This window comes from Peromyscus maniculatus, chromosome 7, assembly GCF_049852395.1.
Source record: "Peromyscus maniculatus bairdii isolate BWxNUB_F1_BW_parent chromosome 7, HU_Pman_BW_mat_3.1, whole genome shotgun sequence".
NCBI lineage: Eukaryota > Metazoa > Chordata > Mammalia > Rodentia > Cricetidae > Peromyscus > Peromyscus maniculatus.
Window position 1 is genome coordinate 6,069,720 of NC_134858.1, and position 23,746 is coordinate 6,093,465.

The following is a 23,746-nucleotide window of genomic DNA, read 5'->3' on the forward strand; positions in this document are numbered from 1 at the left end:
CTAATTTGATATTTAGAGCCCTTCTTTCCTGTCTAGAAATGTATTTTTATCTCAAATTAATATTTTTAATTTTTTTGAAAACTTAATGAGCATCTCAATATAAAATTAAACATTTATCATATCAAATTAAGTTTTCAGATTTTTGTACTTGTGGAGATTATGAAATATATCAGAAATATTTTTGTTTGACAGTACTGGTTTACTTTAAGAAATTAAGCATAAAATCTTTTATAAATATTTTAGTGTGATTTATTATATCTAAGTAGTTTTCTGCATGTAGTCTTCTGATGGTAAGACTTTGTCCATGGTGTTGTCTACACTGTTCTAATAGTGAATGTCAAGTTGTGAGCATCTAAGTTAATAACTGACACTTGTCTAATGTCTTCACAGCTGTCAATCTTCATGCTCCATTCATTCTTCTTTAACTCATAGTCCCTTGACTTAGGCAAGGACTCAGCATCCTTCATCTTTCCAGTTCAAGAAACTGGGGCTCAGGAGAACTGGATAACCTGGCACAGACGTGAGGGGCCAGGATTAACCTTAATCCTTCAGTGTGGGTATCTTGTCTTCATCCCACTATTCCTTTAGCTGCGTTGACCAAAGTTGACATCACAAAATAGCACATGGTTGAAAGAATGCCTCAAACAAGGGGCCTCCATCTTCAGAATTTATATTAACCTTTTCAATTATTTAGTGTTCAATACCATTCTTCCATTTGTTTTAGTGTCACCACACATATTCCCTAGAAAAAGTCACAGTGTTGTAAATTTTCATAAACTGAAGCAACCCATTAACTGTGCACAAAATTATATTTATACATACACATATTATTCAGTAATGAAGCATTTCCTGGCTCCAAATGCTCAATTCCTACAACATTGCTTTTACTCGATTTAGGTGTTTAAAGTGTGATGATAAAAGCAAGAAACAATATTAACTTTGATCAATGTGTATTTAATGTCATTTTTATATTTAAATTTTCTTTGCCTTAAAAATTTAGTGCCACTCCATGAAAAAGTTTAGAAACATTTAAAATTCCAAATATTGTCTGCTTATTAAATATATCAGCAAATTCAACAATAGGAAAGACAATTACCAAAATCTTGTTCACTGACAAGTTCTATTACTGCCTGGGTGACTGGCTGTGGTTTTTATTTTGTGCTGGTTCTCTTTTATGTGCTGTGTGTGCTGCAAGACAGAGGATGAAGGAGTCATCCTTCTACTCACTGTGCCTTACCATGTGGCAAATCCCACAGGAGTTCGTCAAGCTTCAAGTGACCCATGAGGAATTCCTCTGTATGAAAGTCTTGCTACTTCTTAATACAAGTGAGTACACAAGTGTACTTAGTACTTCACTTTTGAACTCACAGAGTAAGTGTCAAAAAAAATGATCATATATACCAGGTATAAAACTTAGATCATAACTGTGAAGAAGTAATCTCCAATATATTGTCATTGACCTTAAGAAAGCAATTTGACATTTCTTTATATTTCTCTGTCACACAAGACTAAAATAGCCTAGCCAATTTCTTTATTTTCCATGAAATAGAATTATAAATTTATTTACTTAATTTAGCTTTACAAGCTAACTAATATGACGTGAACACAAGCTATGTTTCCCATTATTAAACCTAACACACATACACAGAAGGATTCACTGTGCAACACACACACACACACAGAGAAAGAGAGAGAGAGAGAGACATATGGGTCTAGAGAGGTGGTTCAGCGGTTAAGAGTGCTTGTGCTTCTGCAGAGGCCCATAGCTTGATTCCAGCATCACTGTAGGATGGCTCACAGCCACCTGTGTCTCCAGGGACACGGAATCTAATACCCTCTTCTGGTCTATGCAAGCACTCATACGCAGTTGTAGATATACCTTCACACACACACACACACACACACACACACACACACACACACACACACACACACAGAGAGAGAGAGAGAAATTAAAAAAATGAAATGAGAAAGTTTGATAAGTTGATTGTTATCAATTTAATTTTCTGTGTGCCATGAAAAATTAAAACAAAACTCTCTAGGAATAGGTAGCAGACTGCACACATTCTCTAACAAATTTCCTAGTAAAGGGGTTTAACCAAGAAAAATAATTTCATATTCACATATCAGGGTGAGTTAGCTACGGGGATTAGTTTAGAAACTTAAAGAGAAGTACATGGATTTGAAATGACTATATTCTGGAGTAACTGAGGAGAAGACTGTAGGCATGCATGTCCCATATCTGTATAGATGTGTATACAAGAATTAAATGTTCATTAACTATTGCAAAAATTACTCTTGAGGACCCCCTGTATACTCAGGATCTGAACGGCTCAAAGCTGAAAGCTGAAGGGTTACTGTTTTATCCTCTCTTTGGTTTGTATCCTTATCCGAGTGCAGTAGAAAGCGGCCAACACTGAGGAATGGGAGCAGTGGTGGGTTTTAAAGACCTTGGGTAGGTGTGTGCAGTTCTCTTTAATATGAATGCACTTCTTTACAGAAATAATGCAGAGTAAAGATCACAAATGTGTAGTACTGTAAACTGAGGAGAGTCTGTGTTTTCCTCTTGGCATTCAAACATGGCTCCAGAACAAGTTTGCCTGACACAGAAGGTTCATGTGCAGGATTGCAATGAAAGAAGAGGTGAAGGAGAAAGCTGTGAGCTCTGGAAGCAGACAGGACAGAGGGTGGAAAGTGGAGTGAAATGTGAGAGCCAACACTTGTAAGATCCATGGAAGATTTAGAAGGAAAGGAGCTATAACTGTGTGTGTAGCTCAGTAGTTAGTAACAGATGATGCTCAGCTCAGTCCCAGCACACAAATACACAAAGGCAGACCAGAGGAAACTACCTAAATTATTAGTGAACATATGGGAAGAAGTTAATTCTCTTTAAAGTAAGTAATCAAACATGAATATCTACCTTCACTATTATGCATTACTATTGTTAGGAAAATGTTGAACAGTACAATTGATTGATTGATAAATGATAGCTAGAAGAGCTGAGCATGCTGACTCATGTCATAATCCTAACATGTGGAAAGCAAAGGCAGGAGTATCAAGAATTCAAGGTCGCCGGGCGGTGGTGGCGCACACCTTTAATCCCAGCACTCGGGAGGCAGAGGCAGGCGAATCTCTGTGAGTTCGAGGCCAGCCTGGGCTACCAAGTGAGCTCCAGGAAAGGCGCAAAGCTATGCAGAGAAACCCTGTCTCGAAAAACCAAAAAAAAAAAAACAAACAAACAAAAAAAAAAAACAAAAAAAAAGAATTCAAGGTCATTTGAAGCTACACAGTGAGTCTGAGTGCAGTCTGGGCTACATGAGCCGCTGTCAGGAAGGAAGGAAAGGAATGGCAGCTAACAGCTATGACTCCAGGAAAGACGAGACTAGAAATACTATTAGAAATACATCAGCCGGGCGGTGGTGGCGCACGCCTTTAATCCCAGCACTCGGGAGGCAGAGCCAGGTGGATCTCTGTGAGTTCGAGGCCAGCCTGGGCTACCAAGTGAGTTCCAGGAAAGGCGCAAAGCTACACAGAGAAACCCTGTCTCGAAAAAACCAAAAAAAAAAAAAAAAAAAAAAAAAAAAAAAAAAAAAAGAAATACACCAAGAAAACCAAGTGACTGAGTCAAATACAAAATAAATAGTTAAGTCAGAGAATACAAAGTAAATACTCAAATATGATCAGCTTTTCCCACATCAGCAGAAAAGCAGTAGAAAATGAAGCAATGTTAAAATTCCAACAAAAAGATAAGTTTCCAAGATCAATTGTAATAAGAAATACTTGAGATTTACATGAAGAAGACAAAACTATATAAAGAAATTCAAAAAATTGTTTAAAAGAAAAAAATTTAAATTAAGAAGACCCATAATTGAACCATAAGTCAAACAAAACCACATATCTGATGCAAGACTGTATAATAACACCAACAGCTCTTTTGAGCAAATGCTACATTGAATGCATAATTCATAGATACAAGTCTGAAACATAAGTTGTTCATATATTATTCCACAATTAAAAGATTTCTGTGTGTGGATTTTACCAATTGCACTATTGTTTTCCTACTTAAAATGACGTGTGTGTGTGTGTGTGTGTGTGTGTGTGTATAAGTTAAAAAATATATAAATGATACATTAGTTATCTAACTCAGAAATTCATACATTGTTAGTATCTTGTTTTTTGTTTTTTGTTTTTTGTTTTTTTTTTGAGACAGGGTTTCTCTGTGTAGCCCTGGCTCTGCAGGTCAGGCTGGCCTTGAACCTGGAGATCCACATACCTCTGCCTCCTGAGTGCTGGGATTAAAGGTGTGCCTCACCACTTCCTGGTTTGTTAGTGTCCGCTTTTTAACATAGCTACCACTTCTTGTTATTTTTTGTACAGTTCCTCTGGAAGGACTGAGGAGCCAAAGCCAGTTTGAAGAGATGAGGTCAAGCTATATCCGGGAATTGATCAAGGCAATAGGCTTAAGGCAGAAAGGGGTTGTCCCCAGTTCACAGCGCTTCTATCAACTTACGAAGCTTCTTGACAGTTTGCATGATGTAAGTACTTTGTTTTCCAGATTATTGGTAAGAATGCTGTGAATTTCTCTAATTACTTAAAAAAAAAAGAAATGATAAATTCTGAGTCTCAGATAGCATTTTTCCTTTTAGATAGTCCAGGACCCAAGCTTGGGGTATGGTGCCGTCAACATATTCTTTCACAGCATGCCTAGAAACTAATATAATCTAGACAATCCCTCTTAATAAATGTGTCCAAAAGCTTGTCTTCTGGATCATTCTAGATCTTGTCAAGTTGATGACTGGTATTAGTCTTCACAGTATGGTTTCCCCAAACTCTTATTTGTAGTTGGGTTTTAAAAGACTACATCACACACGCCGTTGTGTTCCATGTTGACTTCTCAAAGTGTATATATCACTTAAGGATAATTTAATGGCCAAGACAAATTATCATATATTTTTCGGAATAGTTTCTAAAATAAGTTTTTGCTTCATAATATTAGTATAGAAAATAACGCTGTTATGTCATTCTGTGTGTATTTGTAAATACTCTTGCTGATGGCAATCAGGTAAGAGCTTCACGCTTTCCAAGATTCCATTCAAAGGCATAAAGAAATCATAAATTAAATTATTTAAATTCTTTCTGGGTTATTGTTTCTATACTCTGCTATGATAAGCAGCCCACAAATGCCCAACACCGCGGAGTTAGACTGATAAAACTTAACATATGTGTACGTGTGTGTGTGTGTGTGTGTGTGTGTGTGTGTGTGTGTTAACTGAGACATCTTGGATACTAGCTTTTATTGCTGTTGCATAAGAAACCCCATGAAAATGAGAGTCAAAGGCCTAGAAAAGCTACCTACTCAGCAGGTCAACTTGTGAGCCTGAATTATGAACACTTTGTGACCATGATAAGCTACTTGAATTAAATCATGACAATAAAAAGCAGAGAACAGAATAAGTCTAGGAAAAAAGAAACTTGAAGGATAAAGCACCAGTACAGGAGACAGGAGAAAAATTCACAGAGCCTCAAGGAAACACAATGGTACTATGTCAAAGAAAGAAACAAGAGCCTTCAAAAAGGAACATTTAGCAAACAATAAAAAATAAGTAAATAAGTAAATAAGTAAATAAATAAATAAATAAATAAATAAAACTTTGGGACAATTTAGTGCAGAGTTGAAGGCATTGAAATTCAACAAAAGTAAAAAAAAACAACAGAAATCATGAAATACAAAGGACATTCTCAGTAGAAAATATTAAAACCTAACACATGATAAATCAGATTTCATTCTCAAATTCAAGTTAATAGGAATTTGCAGAAGAAAGAATATAGGAAAACAAAGGCAGGGGAATTATCAGAAAAGTTACTCAAATGGAATGATATGAGTTCTCTTTTTCTTACTTTTCTTTCTCAATTTTTGAGCCATGGAGTTGCCATGTAGCCCATACTGACCTTCATTCTGGTAGCAGTCCTCCAGCCTTGGGTCCCTTCTCTTTGCTAAAGATGTGAATTTTCTAAATGTAAGGGACTACAATATGGGTACTGCATAATTCATCCAAGGTGCACTATAATAGCTCATTATACCAAGAATGAGAAGAATATCCTAAGCATACCAGTGATAAAAGAAATAACTTATATGCAAACTGCCAGCATTCTGAGTGACATTGGATTTAGGACAATGGCTGAGCAGTGTCTTCAGAATCCCAAGGAGAGGAAAATCACCAAACAGCCAAACAATTGCAATGCCACCACCAATTTCTTTCACACTCATTCAGTCTTGCAGAGGACATCTCAAATATAACCTTCCCTGGGAACTACATTGGGATGTGCTCCTATTGATCATAAAGCTGTAGGTGAAGAGGATTCAAACCAGGAGGTATGCATGGTGATGCCCCAGCATAATGACTGGGAGGAACAATAAGTCTCTGCTTATTGCTCTGTTCTTATTTGTGACCAGTAAGACAGCATTAGACTCCAGCACACCAATTCCAGGGTGAAAATGGAGCTAGGAAGTTGCTAATGTGTACAATTATGTTCAGGTGGTTTTCACCATCCTGTCAGGGAAATTGATTATGACTTTGTGCCAAATGGAGAAAAAAGTAAAAGAAATAAGATACAAGGTAATTAGATACCACAAAATGAAAATGGTGAAAGAAAGGAAATGCTGCTCACCAGGAAACAATACCAATCTTTCTAGTAAAAATGTAGGATACTCACTTAGTCAAAAACTGAATATAACAGTAGGAAAATGCTTCCTGGGGAACTTCTGGATTTTGCTTCTGCTGTTTCCTTTGTGATCTGTCTTACAGTACTATGAGACTTAAATTGTGTAAATTACATATTTCATTAAGATAGAAGTTGATCCTGTTGATATAGGCCTGCACTCCCTGATATTTAAGAGGCCAATTCAGAAAGCTCACAAACTCACAGAATTCTCTGATCTACAGTGAACGATTACAGTAGTCTGGGCCATTTAGCAAGACCCTGTCTCAAAATAAAAAGTAAATATTAAAGAGAAGCTGGCTATATTACTCAGTGATACAGTTCTTAGGTCACATACCTGAGGCCCTGAGTTTTATGATTTATGTTGAGTTACTGAAATAGAATCGGTAAATTGTTGTGTGAAAAAGTCTAATTAACAAATGGGATTTATGAAACTATTGCATTTTGAAAATGTATACGTTCATGTATTTGCAATATTATGTGTATGTGTGCATACAGGCCTAAAAAGAAAAAAAGGTTGAAAATTAAATCAAAATGTTCACTTTGGAACACTGGAATGTCGCTAATTTTCATTACTTTTAAATATTACACATTTGGGTCTGAGATGACTCCGTAGTGAAGAGCCCTTGCTCCTTGTAGAAGGCCCAGGCTCGGGTTCAATTCTTAGCACCCACATGGCGGCTCACAACCACATGTAATTCCAGTTCCAATGGATCTGATGCCATCTGCTGACTATGATGAGTACTACATGCTAGTAGTGCACATACATAAATGCAGACATTCATACACAGAAGACAGAAATAAATTCATGAAATATCATATTACCAGCATGCTCCGTCATGAGTATAAAACATTTTTCATATTTTCCCAGAGAGCAGAGAGAGTTATTTGAGTATTTGCAAGAACAAACAACTGGACAGGTTTTTCCAGTATTAAAAAAATAAGTTATCATGTTTGAACAGTGTGGGTTTATTGTTTTTCTCACATTACCTACCCACTTGTTAAACCAACAGCTTGTGAAACAGCTCCACCTATACTGCTTGAACACATTCATCCAGTCTCGGACACTAGCTGTGGAATTTCCAGAAATGATGTCTGAAGTTATTGCTGCACAGTTGCCCAAGATCTTGGCGGGCATGGTGAAGCCTCTTCTCTTTCATAAAAAGTGATGTCTTTGCTTTGTTTTCTTTGCAAAAATTAAGTTTTGTGGTATGTATTTTTTGTCTTGGTTAGGATGGTCAGGTCTTGAGTCTTTATAATGTTCTTCTGAAAGCCTTACATGTATACATATCACACTGTGTAAATTATGAGAAAACTTGGGAGATTCTGATTTTCCTTTGTAATGTCTAAGTGGAGTTTCTAAAGTGTTTTATGTACCCATATTTTCTTTGAGAGTTTACATAGTTTAAAAAGGACTAAATTGATTGTATAAGTAAACTATATCTCATCTATATTATTTCATACTTTTCGGATGAAAATTTTTTTAACCTTTGCATCTAACATCTAACAAATCTCCCCTATAGGGGGAAAACATCCCTACCTTTAACAATAAACCATACATGCTACTTTTAGATAGTTGTTTTGGTTTTCCAAAACTGGACCTTTAAAATGGCAGCCAAAAATGTAACTATTTTGTGAGAAGATTCATAACCTAAAGCAGATTTTCAAGAGTTTTTAATGAAGAAAGAAAGAAAAAAGGAAGAAAGGAAAAGAAAGGAAGGAAGGAAGGAAAGAAAGAAAGGAAAAAACAACAAAACAAAACAGGAAAACAGAAAGGGAGCTGAAATGGGTTGATATTTTGAATCTAGGCAAACTGTGGTTGGAAGCAGACTTGTGACAGAGTAAATAAACAGCAACACAGTTGTGTGACACTGTTGAGGGTGGGTCTGAGGGAGAAGATGCCTTCAGACACGGTCCTGTGTATGTCAGAAATCAGGTCTGTTCTCTCATTGGAATCCCTGTTGTTGGCAGTCACCCTTGGTAGTCCCGTGTCCTTGCTAGTGTGACAGCATGTTTCCCGGCAAATGCTTCCTTTGCCCATCTCTGTCACTTATTAGCATTTTATCAATGAAGACTGGGAGGGAAGGGGACAAAAGTGAGTGGGGGGGGGGGAAGCAGGCAGGAAGGGAGGGGTAAATGCATTCCCTTCTTGGGGATAGTGGGTTTTTTAGGGAAATATGGGTAGTGACTCTCAGGTGGAAAATATTTTTAGTGCCTCTGAATCTGAAACACATGCTCTAGAAACAGACAAATCTCAGGTGGAAAGTTTTGAGTGCCTACAACCCAATTCTAAGTGAGTTGCTTCAAGAAATCCTAGATACTTGCTGAAAATAACACAACCAGGTACAGTGATGATCAAACACACAACTCACTTTATCATTTCTACTTAAAATATTCACTTGAAAGACAGACAACAGTTCTTTACTGCAATGAGTTACTGGAGATCTGATAATTTAATAAAGGTCTCACATGTGTATACATACCAAGTTTACACCACTGGTGAATTCAATAAAAGTCAGTTACTGTTTGCTTTTATCAAATCATTGACATCAATTCCAGTCATATTATACATGTAATATATACATATATGTATAGTATACAATAATTTCTCTAAATTAACAATAAATTCTCTAAATTAAAAAAAGAACTGACTGTGGTGTATCCATAAACAATAAGTTCTTTAGCACATTTAGAAGAGGGATTAAAATAAGGGACCAATCAGGACTCTTGGCTTCGTTCATTTCATGCATGAGGAAATCATACTGGCTTACCTGCTGTGTGGTACCTTAGGTAGAGTAGCCCAACAGAGCTTTACCCAGGTACTCCAGCCATCAGCATTAGTAAAGAGATGCTCTTCCTTTCTAGTCTACGTACCTTCTCCTGCCATGCGTCTGAAATACTCTACACTTTTGACTGGCTCTTCATAATCTACACACACACACACACACACACACACACACACACACACACACACGCTCACGTCACTTTTCAGGCTAAAGGATCTGGTTCTGCTATTTCTGTTCAGGGACTTCCATTCATCCATCACTCATCTACACATCAGAATTTCCAAGTGGGCTTTGAAAAAAAACCCTCACATTTATTAAGAAAAAATCTTGAGCTACATCCTTAACACTTACCCTTTAATCTGTCAGTTTCCTACGCTGCTGTTACATTCCTGCCATGCCAGTCTCTACGTGACATCACCTTTTCTGCCAGAATTCCTCCACTCTTACTCTAGACCCAGGCATGTGTCAATCTTCCATACCTGCAATGTTTCTGTAAAGTCTTCCTCAGTCTGCCACACAGTGATTAGATCGCCCCTAGGTTTCCCTGTGGCTGTCTAAATTACAATAATATGCTGCGGCCCTGCTCTGATGGCCCATAGGCCTGTGGGCTGTGCTGAGGAAAAATCCCATGTTTCTTGACAGAGAGATGACGGTCATATTTGTCCTCTTGCTGTGGCTCTCCTGTGTTACATGGAGACACTTCTCTTGGCTTTGTTGCTCACTTTACCTGCAAGTTCACTTCTCTTCATTTCTAAGCTGCTTTTTCCCTATCCTGTGACATCTTGCCCTTTGTTAGCTACGACATGGGAGTACATTTCATATGGATTCAGAACAATGGTCTGTTTCCTGTTCTGAACTTTACAACAGAATGAATAGAATATTATTTCCTTCCCTATAAAGGAATCTACAAGTAGTTAAGTACTCTTATTGTTTTATATTGCAAATCTTGATGTAAAATTGTCCCCTTATTTCTGATTTTATTCAACAACTATTTTTGAGTACCTACTATTAACATAAGAAAATATGTTAACAAGATTTAATAGAACATGGAGCTTAAGAAAAACTGTATGTAACTCAAGAAAGGTATAGCCCAGGAGTAATGTAAATCTAGTGTCTGTGAGTAGAGGGCCATTAGATATTTGTGGGATATATAAACTTCACTCTTAAGGTTTGATATGTGCAAGACATTATTTATGTACAATTTAAATAAGATAAGTTCTAGAAAAGGATAGAATTTTAAAATAATAACTATATAATCTAGGCAACTGTCATCAATTCATTTGCTTTAAATTGGTATGTACATTTGTTTATTGAAAAAGCTTTCAATACCATTTCCCCACAAATATAATCACAATAAAAATAATTTTTAGAATACTTAGGGAAAATTTTCTTCTGTGTCAGTTGTATGGACTGGGAAAGATTGATTAATTAAATGTAGCCAAGACTAATGTCATGAGTTCTTTTACTCAAGTAATGGCCCCTGGAACACTGGATGCAAATAAACCCTTTATCCTTTGAATTTGGACTAATTTGATAGTAGTTACCATTGTCTACTAGCACAGTCTAATTTTTAAGATAATGAAAATTTTCTAATTTCATTTCAACTAAGGGTAAATAAAGTATCTTCAGGGATGGAGTTTATTATGGCCCTCTTTTGCAACTGCCTAAAAACATTTGATATTCTTGATTTTGATCTCCATCCATAGTTTAGATGTCTAAACACCAGGATTTACTATTTAAGGCTAAGCTTAGAAAGAAAAACATTCCCAGAAGAACATGACATGACCGAATGGGAGTTACCTCATCGCTGAGTCTTTTCCTCCATTCCTATCTAGTCATCGTAACCTTTATCTCCGCTCTTCAGGTCATGTTCTGTGGGTTGCTCTAGAGTAAAATTAAAGCATAAGAACACAGGCTCTATATCATGAAATACTTGAATGTCACTGAAGCAGATTTTTTATTTAATAATAGATTTCCTTTACAAAAGTTAGAAAAACCATCTGTGTCTCAAAAGATGATTATGGCCAGTATTAACTGTTTTGTGGAACTATTTTGTTTCCAGTGTTTAAAAACATGGCACCTTTAGTTAGGTGATGCTTTTCCACTGTGTTTTTTCACCCTTATCCTTAACTTTTACTCCTGTACAGGTATGAAATAAAATATTTTTTAAATAGCCATGGTGCATCAACTTGTAACTTCTAATTTATCCCCAACTACTGTGACGGACTTAACGATGTACATAAAGGGCTAATTTGGGACTATGCCCACTTCTTGGTCGTTTGCTGGCTACCTGAGTGTAAGCTAGAGCTATGTCATTAAACCTAACCCAACTCCTTTGCGATTAATAGGCACACGATATATATCTGCATCCATCCATACAAGCGGTCAGAAATGTCAATTGCCATAAATGCATTTTCATTATGCCATAGTTTTGGCTATAATTTTGTCAAACTAATCAGTTCTATAAGCTAGTGAAAAAAGGAATCTGGAATATCTACTTGCTTTTCTTCTGCTGTTTACTGTGAAATATTTGACTTAATTTGAGATGTATTTACTTTATTTCTTTTCCTGAGAAGAATATAGCTTTTTGAGTTTAGGGCCTGTTTCATAAGAAATCTAAAGAGTAGCTATGTGGTGATGGTACACGCCTTTAGCCTTGGCACTTGGGAGGCAGTAGCAGGTGCATCTCTGTGAGTTTGTGGCCAGCTTGGTCTAGAAAGTGAGTTGCAGGATAGCCAGGGCTACACAGAGAAACCCTGTCTTGAAAAAAACTAAAAGAGAAAGGAAAGAAGGAAGATAGGAAGGAAAGAAGGAAGGAAGAGAGAAAGAAATCTAAAGAACATATCACCTTTTGCTTATAATATCTAATAATAGTAAAGTACTAATTTTTTACATTTTCCAATAACTCTTTAAAATCCAAACAGCTTAAGCAGAATATAGCTCTTCCAAAAACTTAGTCTGGAATTCCATCTATAACATCTGACAATAGGATCTAAAACTCATGCTGAAATCAACTTCCCAAACAGCATTGCTATTTGGTGATGATACCAGATCTCCCTGACTGCTTGATCTGAGAGCTTCCATTCCTTTGAAAACTGCTACACCTTCCATTGACGCTATGAACACTGTGGCACTTTGCCCCATCTCTGTTTGCCCTTATCAATCAGATTTTAGGCTGAAATATGAATCCTTCAAATGTCTTTAAAACCCCATAGCCTCATATATAAGAAGCACTCAAGACTAGAAACTATGTTTTCACAATTGAAGATAGCTTGGTTTTGGTTTGTTTTTGTTTTTGTTTTACTCCATAATTCAGCAACCGCTCCCCTAAGGACTAAGTGTGTTGGACGAGGGGAAGACTCCACGAAGGTGCAGCTTTCTCTTTTCTATGATCAGCCTCTTGGATGTAATAAACATCTTCATCTATAAATTCCAAAAGTAATTCAAAGGTAAATACTCTAGAAAAGGTGTGTAAACTCCCAAGTTGCTCACTTGCACTAGACTAGATCATGACATAATTTTCATTAGCAGATCACCAGTGTTCTGTGACGCTGCTGTTGTCTTTACTTGAGGTTGGGCACCAAGTACAATGTCTGCCTCTACCTTCAACCTGCCACTTCTTTAGTGTAACATTGCTTCACACACCCTGACCATTAAAATAAAAATAAGTAGAAAGCCCTAGACCAAAGATCCACCCACAGAATGAAATACACAGTTCAGTATGGATTACACTCCACATCATGATGTGAATCCAAGATGAACAAGACCTAAACAATCAGAATCAGGTTAGACTCAGGGGGAAAGCCCTGCAGACCACCAGGTTCCTGGGCTATCTATCTCCAAAGTTAGATCTTCAAAACTAATGTTAAATGCTGTGTGTCAATGCCTTCCTGGAACCCCAGGACTGCGTAGGCTGAGACAGGCTTGCACAATCTAGATCAGCCTGGCCACACAGTTAGAATTCGTCTTAATTTTTAAAATAAAAGGCAAGGAGTGGTTTTTTTTTCATTGCGTATCCTCTCTTCCCTGGAAGAATTTAAGCATTTATGGGGCACTCATGATGAGTTAAACAACAGTAACAGCCTGGCTGCTTCAAAGGGAGGCAAACAGGACTGCTCCCCCTTAATGTTGACAGCATTCCAAAGCAGAGCTCTGGCCATGGCTGGAGGATGCACCCAGGCTCATCCAAGCTCCACGCAGCTGGGAAGTCTGTAAAACCTTTGCAGGACTGCTGGATGAGTCCCAGAATGTCAACCTCATTTTCGATTTACTGGCTCTGGTTGCCTGTGTCACGCTGACCTTATTGTTAAACACAGGTTGTTTGCCTTCTTCCGACCCGTGGTGAAATGGAGAACACATTACTTCTGAGCTGGTTGAAAGCTTTTAACTGACAGGGCACTTTCAGAGAAACATGAAGAGGGCAGCTATGGGGGCCACTCTGCTCAGTACTTCCAGGAAGCTGAACCACACGATTAACTCTCTGGGGGTGGCATTGGTGTCACGGCCCATATTTAGACAGATGTAAGTAAAATATGTAAGCGGCATTATAGTCTTCAGGAATACATTGTAGCTTACTTTTTAATTGTCTTTTGAAATTGTTCATCAACCCCAACTGTAGCCAACTTTCCAAACAGTATTTTAAATTAGACCCATTTTAATATGATTTTCTCTTGCGAGGTACATATGAAGCTTAGCACATCTTTGTCTATGATGGTTATTTTTCTTTTGAGTTTTTCTTATTAGCTATTTTAACCAGCAGTGGTTTGAAGTGTTTTGTCATTGAAGGTAACTTTTGCGATCCTCCTTGCCCTAGGAAAGCTTTGATTTTTAAAGTGTCTATTCTTCAAACTGTGTTTCTATTAAAGCTCTGTTTTCTTTCTGTCTTATTCCAATACATAGCAACTAGAGCTGCTGAGTCATGCAGCAATACATTAAGTGTGATTGGACTTTTTAAAACATGGACTTAATTTGGTAAACTCAGATTTTAGCTTTTTTAAATAGGAAAACAGCCAATGAACTTCTATCATAGCCTTCCTGTGCTAGGTTGGTAACTAGAGACTTGAGGTCAAGGACCATTATAGAGCATTAGCTTTTCTTCCTCCTAGACCTGTACAACTGATAAGGGAGACAGAAAGAAGAGTGTATGTGAATTAACAGCAATGAACCACATAGCAGTCAGAGGTGCACCCTGCTCCTTCTACATGGGGCAGAAACTTTGCCCAGAATTTCAGATGGCAAGCAGTGATAGAGAGAGCTCCATGGGCTGCCTTCTATAGTCATCATTTTAATCAGTATTGTATCTCCTTTAGACCCAAATATTCTGTAAATCTTAACTCTTCTGGGGTGTCATATTCCCAGGAAAAATCAGAGTAGTCAGGCCTCTATTTTTAAAATATTTCAAAAGAACAACAATTTTTTAATTTTTTTTCTAAATTGGTACTTTGAAACAGACAGAGGGAACAGGCAAGGGCTTAGAAGGGGGTGTGGCTTGTCAGATCAGTTGGAAAGTTCACTGACATAAAAGCAGATATTGTCCCCTTGATTCTTGAGCAACATTCATGGCAGGATGATGCAAACTCCAAAAGATGATGTGCTGTGATAACTGTATGGGAAATGTTCGAAGAATTACCAGTCATTATCCAAACATGAAATGTAAATATTGTCAGAGTTTTGGTCGTGTTTAAAGAGTCTCTCACTGTTCTAATTTGAGGCTACATCGTTTAGGGGGAAAGTTACCAATCCATCTATTTAGATATCAACTAGTTGAGTTTTCTAAGATCATAACATTCCACTTAAAACAGAAAACAAAATGGCTAGAAGCAAATTATCTATTTCAACTCCCAAAGTTAATCAAAGCACCACTTTTCACTCGGGAACTTCCCGCTTTCTATAACATTTACATCAGTGCACCACGACCAATTGTGCTGTCTCTGTCAGTATAGGAAAAACTTGTTCTGAACACAGCAACAACATGATGCTGCTGGTGATAGTGATGATGGTGGTGACGTTGAAAAGTGGTGCTTTACGCATCACTCATTCTCAACTGCAAGCGATGAGGAACTCTAGAGAGTAGGGCCATCACCCTGCTAGACCCTCGCCATGACTAGTTCCCTCTTCTCTGAGGTACAGTTGGGTGGAGAGAAAAGACAGATGCTTTGATAGCTGGGTACCACCGTGAACAAAAGGATGGAAAACACACAGGAAACTCCTAGAACAGCTGACTCCAGGTGGGCCCAAATATCCTTTAAAACTTTGTATGTGAAGTAGTTGAGAAATTAGCCTAGCATGCAGGCAAGAAGGAGGGAAGCAGACTCCAAACTTGTTAACAGTAGGGGACAAGCAACAGGAAAAGCACACGCACGTGATGCTGACAGAGAGCATGGAGCCAAAGTTGATGATGAGACTCAGAACAGAAACCAAGTCCCAAACATCTGTGGCCATGTGTGCCATCTTATCACACAAGACAGGACTCTGTGTGGGAAGAAAACAGCACCCCTGTGTGATTGCACTAGAGATTCCCTCCTGCAGTAAAGATGGCGGGCTTACAGAAGGCTCATCATGGAGGCATGTTTTGTAGGAAGTTACAATATTCTGTGAAATGATGGGTCATAAACATGAAGAGCTGGGGGTGATTATGACCTCTTTAATTTTCCAGAAGGCTTTATAAGACATAACAGAGAGGCACTGACGAATGACGAAAGTAGATGAACACACCAGATAAACTTCTCAACAGGAGGCCAGATGCCTAATTGTTTGGCTTCTGTGTTGAAACTGAAATTCCTCATTGAGGAAAAAAATAAAAACTAAGAAACGTCAGTTTTACCAACTGCTAGAATCCAAATAAGTACCCTAAGAAGCTGTACCTCTCCTCCAACATCCCCACCATTTTGAGTATCTACAACCTCAAAGCCCCATTCTAGGAGCTGAGAGAAAGAAAGCCAAAATAGCTCCAAGCTCAGCAATGAGAAGTAGAGACACTGAGCTACAAACATATACAAAACAAACATGTCCGATGACTCCTTCAGATGCCACTATCCAGTAGTGTGGCTGTATGGGACAGGAATAAAAAGGTTAGCTACCTGTTCGGGGTCTCGCCTCATGATCCATCCAAGGAAGCAGATGGGTAATAGCCCGGAAAGTAACTTGGCAGTTTAAGCTTTAGTTGTCTCTTTTAGTTTAACAGAGCACTGTCTGTTTACCTTACTCAGTTCCCCTTCCTCTTTATTCCCACTAATGAGAGAGCAGCGAGGAGGGGAAGAAGCTTTCTATGTGCATGGTGACTGTGGGAACTGGGGCCTCCTGGCCACTCTTCTGACTTTTCTTCACTTTCTGGCAATTGCCAAGCCTGGTCACAAATGCAAAGGTGTCATCTCCTGTAGATAACCATGGCTTTTGAAATCATCAGGTCTCTGCTCCGTACTGCAGAGCATGTTGACTGCTGACATGATACTTTCTAATCTGTGCTGGCTCAGCAGATTTCTCCTACATGAACTAGTTTCCTTGCCTGGACTCTTCTATAAGGTCACTTTGTCCTCTCACTACCTGCTGTGACCTCACCCTGCTGGCAGAATATAGGCTTCTCTGAGACATTACAGCTTTTAAAGCTTGACTGAACTCTAGCCACCACATTCACAGCCTCCTCCTGCCTGGTCTAGATTATCTGTGGCCCACACTGTCTTCTTCAAGATCAGTCAGTCCCCAAGTGTAGAAATCTGATATCCCTGCCGTATCTGTGGCTGCTTCTTTTTCTCTTCCTGTCAGTTGCAGGATTCTGGATCTGAGGTGGATTCTTGTCATATCTCTTCAGAGATACCTGTGACCAAGCTTGACTTTGTTTGATTTTGGGACAGGGTCTCACTATGTAGCCCTGGCTGTCTTGGAACTTACTATGTAGACAAGGCTGGCCCAGAAATTGCAGAGATCCACCTGTCTCTGCCTCCTGAGTGTGGGTTTAAAGGTGTGCAAGTACAACTCAAGGTCTACATGCTCAACACTTAGGGGACAATTTTTCTCTAAGAAAGCCCTGCTTTCCAGATTTGCCTTGCTCTGGTCCAATCAAAGACCAACCCAAGAAGTCAGAAGATGAACACTGACTTTCTTTAAGCATTTCTCCTCCAGTGTGTCTTGAGAAGGCCCAACACACATATAAGCATATGTTGAAAGGGTGAAATGCCCTTCATCTGCAATGCCCGTCAGCTTTCCTTCCATGGGTGGTGGGACATATGAAGCTGTGAAAAGGGGGTGGCTGTGGATAACACCCATCACACACAGTGTTTTTAATCTAATGTTCTATGCTTCCCCTGGAATAATTTCACTACTTTGAATGCTTAATTTCACAGTTTAAGCTGAAGTTGTTGAAAATTTCAGAGAAATATACTCTGTTATTTGTTGGTAAAAATAATGTTTACGGCAGCCCGGGAAGAGGAAGTCATCAGTGCTCTGTCATGCCCATGCCCTTCTCTGATCTTTTTGTTACTAGTTTGTTTTAAGTAAATAGTAGATCCCTTATAATAATATTCAGCACATTTAGATATTTAGTCTCATGTCCTTAAGTAAAATTATACAAATGTGGCTTCTAATTTCTGAGTAGGAAAGAAAATATTTTTAAATATATTGGAAATTGGGGGGGGGCTGCTAGGATGGTAAAATTGTCTTCCCATCTGTGAACCCCTGGCACTGTTTCCCTGGAAATGGCTTGGTGATGAATGTTAAAACTGAGCAAGCAGCACCATCACCATCATGTACTTATTTCCAACCTGTTATTAAAAATTACATCTCAGCTTTTCCACTAAGGGTAGATTTCAGAGGAAATGTTTCATGACTCACACAAGAAAGTTGAGTTACTTAACCCACCTTGAATGGGGTCATATGTTAAACAGGATCAGGTTTAAAATGAGTTGTTTCTTAAAAACAACATTGGGAATTTAAATGATTCCAGTGTAATGCCATGTAATGATAAAGAATAAGCTCTTTATCAGTGAATCACCTCCAACCTCACTCTAATTACATACCAGGTACATATGCATAGTCAAGACATCTCTTCATTTTACTGCTAGCCAGTATTTCAGCTTCCATTAGACCATGTGACATAAGGTAGGATATTAATATGGTATGTATTTTTGATAATCTATGCATTTTAATAAAGCAAGGATTGGTTCTCAAGACAATTAAATTGAAGCCAACTAGTTGTTTTGACCATAAAGATAATACAAAACAGCTCATATCAAGTATCTAGTGAGACAAAATAATATATATATTGATTACAGTGGCCAAAATATGATTGTTGTTCTACCAATTTAATTTTCATAAGAAATTGTGTACTAAACATTAAAGGGAAAGGTATAATCTAATTGTTAAGACTATTATTCTGCATTGGTTTCATTAAATTAATATAATTTAGCTGCAAATAAATGGTAGTCAATAAATAAACTAAGTGCCTGCAGTGCGTGTGAGCCATGCTGGGATTTGAAGACAAAAAGATGGAAGGGTAAATTTCTTACTAGATTTCTACTTAATTGGATGTCAGATATTACAAACTAATAAATGTATTTGTTTAATTTACATCAAGTAATAGGTTAGAAAAAGTAGAATGTTCCATTTGGTTATTTGATCACAAAACTGTTCTTACAGCATAAAACATTTATTTCATTTATTCCTGGCTGAGCATTATATTTTCATATTAATTAATTAATTAATATATTACCAGTTAAATTTTTTAATGATGTTGAGAAACTTCCTATTTACCTATGAAGTGATATGCTGTAATTATTTTGTAAATACTTGATTACCATTATGGATAAAGTAATTTTTATTTTAAGTTAACTATTTAATATGTAAAAGGAAAATGTGCTGCTGGTGTGCTGCTGACTCATGCTTCCAATCCCAACACTTGGTAAGCAGAGGCAGAAGGATTGCTGCAAATGGGAGGCCAGCTAAGACTACAGCATAAATTCTAGCATAAATTATCCAGGGCTTCAGAATGATACTCGGTCTCAGATTTTAAAAAAGAAACTGCAGTAAGTCCCAGTGAATGTACAGGCAAGATTTCAGTCCCTGCTGCCAGAGTACGCCTCTCTCTGGAGTCACTTCCTAAGCCTGCATGTATGCATCACTTTCTCTCTACTACTGGTATGCAAGATCAAATCGTCTGCTTTTTAAACAATGTTTTATCTACATAGCATGATGTTACTTTACTTGATCAGAAGTGGTCAAATCCCATTCTAAAAGTGATCTGACCTAAGGAGAGTTATTTTGTAAAGTGCAGAAATCCATCGTGTGTGAGTAGTTTGCAATTTGTAATGCTTAAATAGGAACACCACAGAAAGCAAAGCCTCTCATGCTGGCTTGTGTTATTTGCATATGAATGTGCTGTGACAGGACACCTAGATCACCCAGCCTGCATCATCTTTTCTCACTGTTAGTTAAACCTGACATAATCCAACAAAACCATTAATAGCCATACTTTTTGATTCCTATGTTTGAAATAACACCAAATGGGGCACCTTGGAGGACAACCAGATAAGCTCACATTTACACATCTAGTCCCCCAACACATTAAATAAGTGTTTTTAAAGGAGATATGAACACAGGGGAGGAATTTGAGTTTCTTGAATGTACTTAATAAAAAATAATAGAAAATCTGCTTGTTAAGTAGCTAAGATTAAATTATAAATCCAAAACTTTATTTTGTTGTCATTAAAGGATTTTGGTATCATTTGTATGTCAAAAATTACTTGTGAGAATCACAAACTCAGATCTTTATTGTGAGAAGTATTCTTTTGTGTATTTCTTGTGTAATATGATAAACACCCTGAACATTAAATTTTTTCTAATAAATGTGAGTCATATATGAATGAAATACATTTAAAGCAGAAAAAAATAAGTCCAGCATTAACAACTGTTAATCAATCAATTAACCATGGCTATTGTTGATCAAAGGTATATTGTGATGTGGGTAGTGTAGTTCTTTATTTGCTTTGTGTATTCTGATTTCTTCTCATCAAAAAAACAATTGTTTACTTTCATCATTGTTTTTAGTTCTTATGGGCTTTTAAACCAGGTTGCATTCTATAATTATTATAATCTTAAATGCCATTAATCAAGACAAAATCCTGTGTGACTGCAAAAAAAAATTTCCTTCCAAACCAGGTTTTGTAATGCCTTCAATTGCAGTGCTTGGGAGGCAGAGGCAGGTAGATCTGTGTTACTTTGAGGCCGGCCTGGTTGAGGCTAATCAGGGTTGCAGGATGAGATCCTGTCTGGTTATAACATGGCAAAATCAGGGAGTAATGCTAACACTGAAGTACTTCGTACTCAGTGAAATGCGGTGTGAATGTTCATCTTTTCCATCTTTCTGCACACTGGCCGTTCCGTAACAACAGTTTCTGTGTAAGACAGATAAGTGGTAACATTTAACCTGGACACAACCCAAACTTTGAAGCAGGCGTTTGTTGTATTGATTTAGGGAAGAACAATTATTGTCAAGAATTTCCTTTAAAACTACAAGACCTTTAAAGAGCCTGAATATGGCATAGAAATAAAAACTAAGGACACTAGTGTGCCAGTATGTAGGTACTTGTGAGTCATCTGGCCAGCAGTCTATGCAGGTCAGTAAATCAAAAGCAGCATTCTGCTCAGAGTTCTAGAAGACAGGTATGTCACTGCTGGATTTCAGTAATCTGACCTAAGTTCCGAGTCTTATTATCGCTTAACACACGGTGGTGATATGTCAGCAGGAAGCTGTGTATTTACAAGGGAAATCACCAATAAAACCCCTTCACACTCTAGAACATCCCATATGAACATACCCTTTTTCCCCTAATAATTTCCAAATGAGTGTTAAAAATCAAGTTATCACATGATTTCATATACTATAAGAATATGTTCAGAAATTAATAAATCTTGGATCACCAAATGTATGATTTTTAAGAACCCAAAGACCAAAGCTTATGGATACAGATGTTTATTGGAAAATGTGAAATATCCAGACTTCAAAAATATTAGATTATTGATTTGGCAAAGAAATGCATGAGAGAAGCCATTTGCACTGCACGATGGAGGATGGATGGGGAGCCTCCTGTGGGCCTTCAACCTCTCCTCTCCTGTGTGGTTTAAGAGGATGATGTTTCTGTAAATTTGTGTTCTGAAACAGCAGATCTGTGAGGATCTATGTTTTGGAAAATGTGATGCCATTTTTAGGGAGAAAACTGAAAATGCACACCCCCATGAAACTTTTATCTCCCACTTTCAAAATAGAGAATCACATTCATTATTATTTAAGATGTTTCCCCCTTTTTTGGTAAATTTTATGAATTTTATATTATACTTAATGTTCATATACAAGCAATTTGCAGCAGTATGTTAGTAGAATTATTTCTGAGCAACACATGTTTGTAAGGAGGAAGCTAGCTTGGGAAGGTAAGGTTAAGCTGGGATGAATTTGTTAGATTCTTGTCTAATGGTTCCAGTTATGCTGTATGTAGTTACAGCGAAATTCATGGTGGACTTTCATTCAGGGGCTTATTATACTTAGCATCATTTTTACATTTTATAAAGTTTGCTTTGGGCCGGGCAGTGGTGGCACACGCCTTTAATCCCAGCACTCGGGAGGCAGAGCCAGGTGGATCTCTGTGAGTTCGAGGCCAGCCTGGGCTACAGAGTGAATTCCAGGGAAGGCACAAAGCTACACACAAAGAAACCCTGTCTGAAAAAAAAAAAAAAAAAGTTTGCTTTGAATTCAGTTGCCTGTATCAGGGAGAATTATTTCTCCATCATGTTCATATCCCGAGTAATTTCTACTGAACAAGGGCTTACTTTGGAATCCTTCTGAATGTGAGTGCTTACCTTTGAATGTGTGAGTGCATGAGCTCCTGAACACCGTCAGTCTAGAGAATAGTGTAGATAGTGTTAGCACGTGGCTAACATGTATATGGAGGCAAGAGTCTGGAAACATAAGAGTTCTACACTAAGACCCTATTTTATTGGTATGAGTCAGTTGCCAGCAGAAATCTTGAATTTCTCTGATCTTCATTTTTATTTTTTTCTATTTGAAATATTGTACAGCATGATATTGTCTATATGAAAAATGGGGTGGTATGATATATATTCCAAAATATTTTGTTTTTGCTAACCACTGGACTAATTTTACTTCCTTTCAATTCTTTATGCCTGATGCTTTTGTTGAAATAATTGTGTAAATTATTATCTACACAATAATAACTTAATGTAAATTTTAATAATTTTATTTAATTTTGTGCTGTAAATTCCTGTTTAAACTTGTGTAGTTAGAACCTGAATAATTCTACTTACTGGAAAACTCTAGAAACATTTAATTTATTCCTAATTCCCTATACATATACCAACAATTTCAAGTAGTTTATGGTATTGAACAATAATTCCTCCAAACAATTTTATAATAGTTTTCTTCACTGTTATAAAACATAAAACACTTAAAATATTGACACTTTGATTTGTGATGTTTTCCAACACAATGTAGTTTTCATAGTCTTCAATTTTTCTTAATTTTGTTTTCTGTAAATTTGAACTATTTTTTTAGATAAAACATTTGTTTAATCTGGGGAAAAACAATTTTGTCTTTTGTCTTTCTATTTTCTCTATCCATCTTCATTAATAAGACCTTAGCTCTGAAAAGTAGGTAACATTTTCTATTACATGTTCTTAAAACTGATTTTGGCATTATAATTCAAAATATTAATGTGCACTTTAATTCTTCCCACCTGTATTTAGAAATTTCCATCTCATTAATTGTTTGAAATAATAGGTAAATGGCTTTATACCATGCTTCAAGGACAAACTCAAACAGAAATGCAGAAGCTTTGTTGATTAAAAATAATTGTGAAATAATTTCAACTGAACATTTAACAGTGTGCCTGCCAAATGTAATAAAGTAGTTATTTCAAAATATGCACACCTGTGATCCAAGCACTTGGGAGATAGAGGCAGAAAAATCAGGAGTAAGGCCAGCCTCAACTGCCTAGGAAGCTCAAGGTAGCCTGGGCTACATAACACCCTATCTAAAAGAAAAATCAAAATACATATTTCAAATGGATAAAGTCTTCTGTATTAATTTGAAGTCTTATGTTTTAATTTAGTCTTTAAATTAGTGTTGTTCTAGATGAACTTTTGAATGGCATGAGAAAAATATGATGAAATAGTCATGTAATAAATTTCAATCATAATTACAAATGCTGGTTTGTTTCCTCTAATATCTCTTCTAAAGA

General features: G+C 37.2%; 1 protein-coding gene across 2 annotated transcripts in view; it reads left to right on the forward strand.

Moving 5' to 3' along the window:
* Pgr (progesterone receptor) overlaps positions 1-23,711 on the forward strand; it is an 81,869-nt gene extending 58,158 nt beyond the window's left edge. For both annotated transcript variants that reach the window (XM_076575642.1, XM_006983778.4), the window contains 3 exons: positions 1,196-1,326; positions 4,378-4,535; positions 7,734-23,711. In XM_076575642.1, coding sequence (XP_076431757.1) covers positions 1,196-1,326; positions 4,378-4,535; positions 7,734-7,889 — 445 coding nt within the window. In that variant the 3' untranslated portion in view covers positions 7,890-23,711. The remainder of the gene's footprint in view (positions 1-1,195; positions 1,327-4,377; positions 4,536-7,733) is intronic.
* The last annotated feature ends 35 nt before the right edge of the window (positions 23,712-23,746 follow it).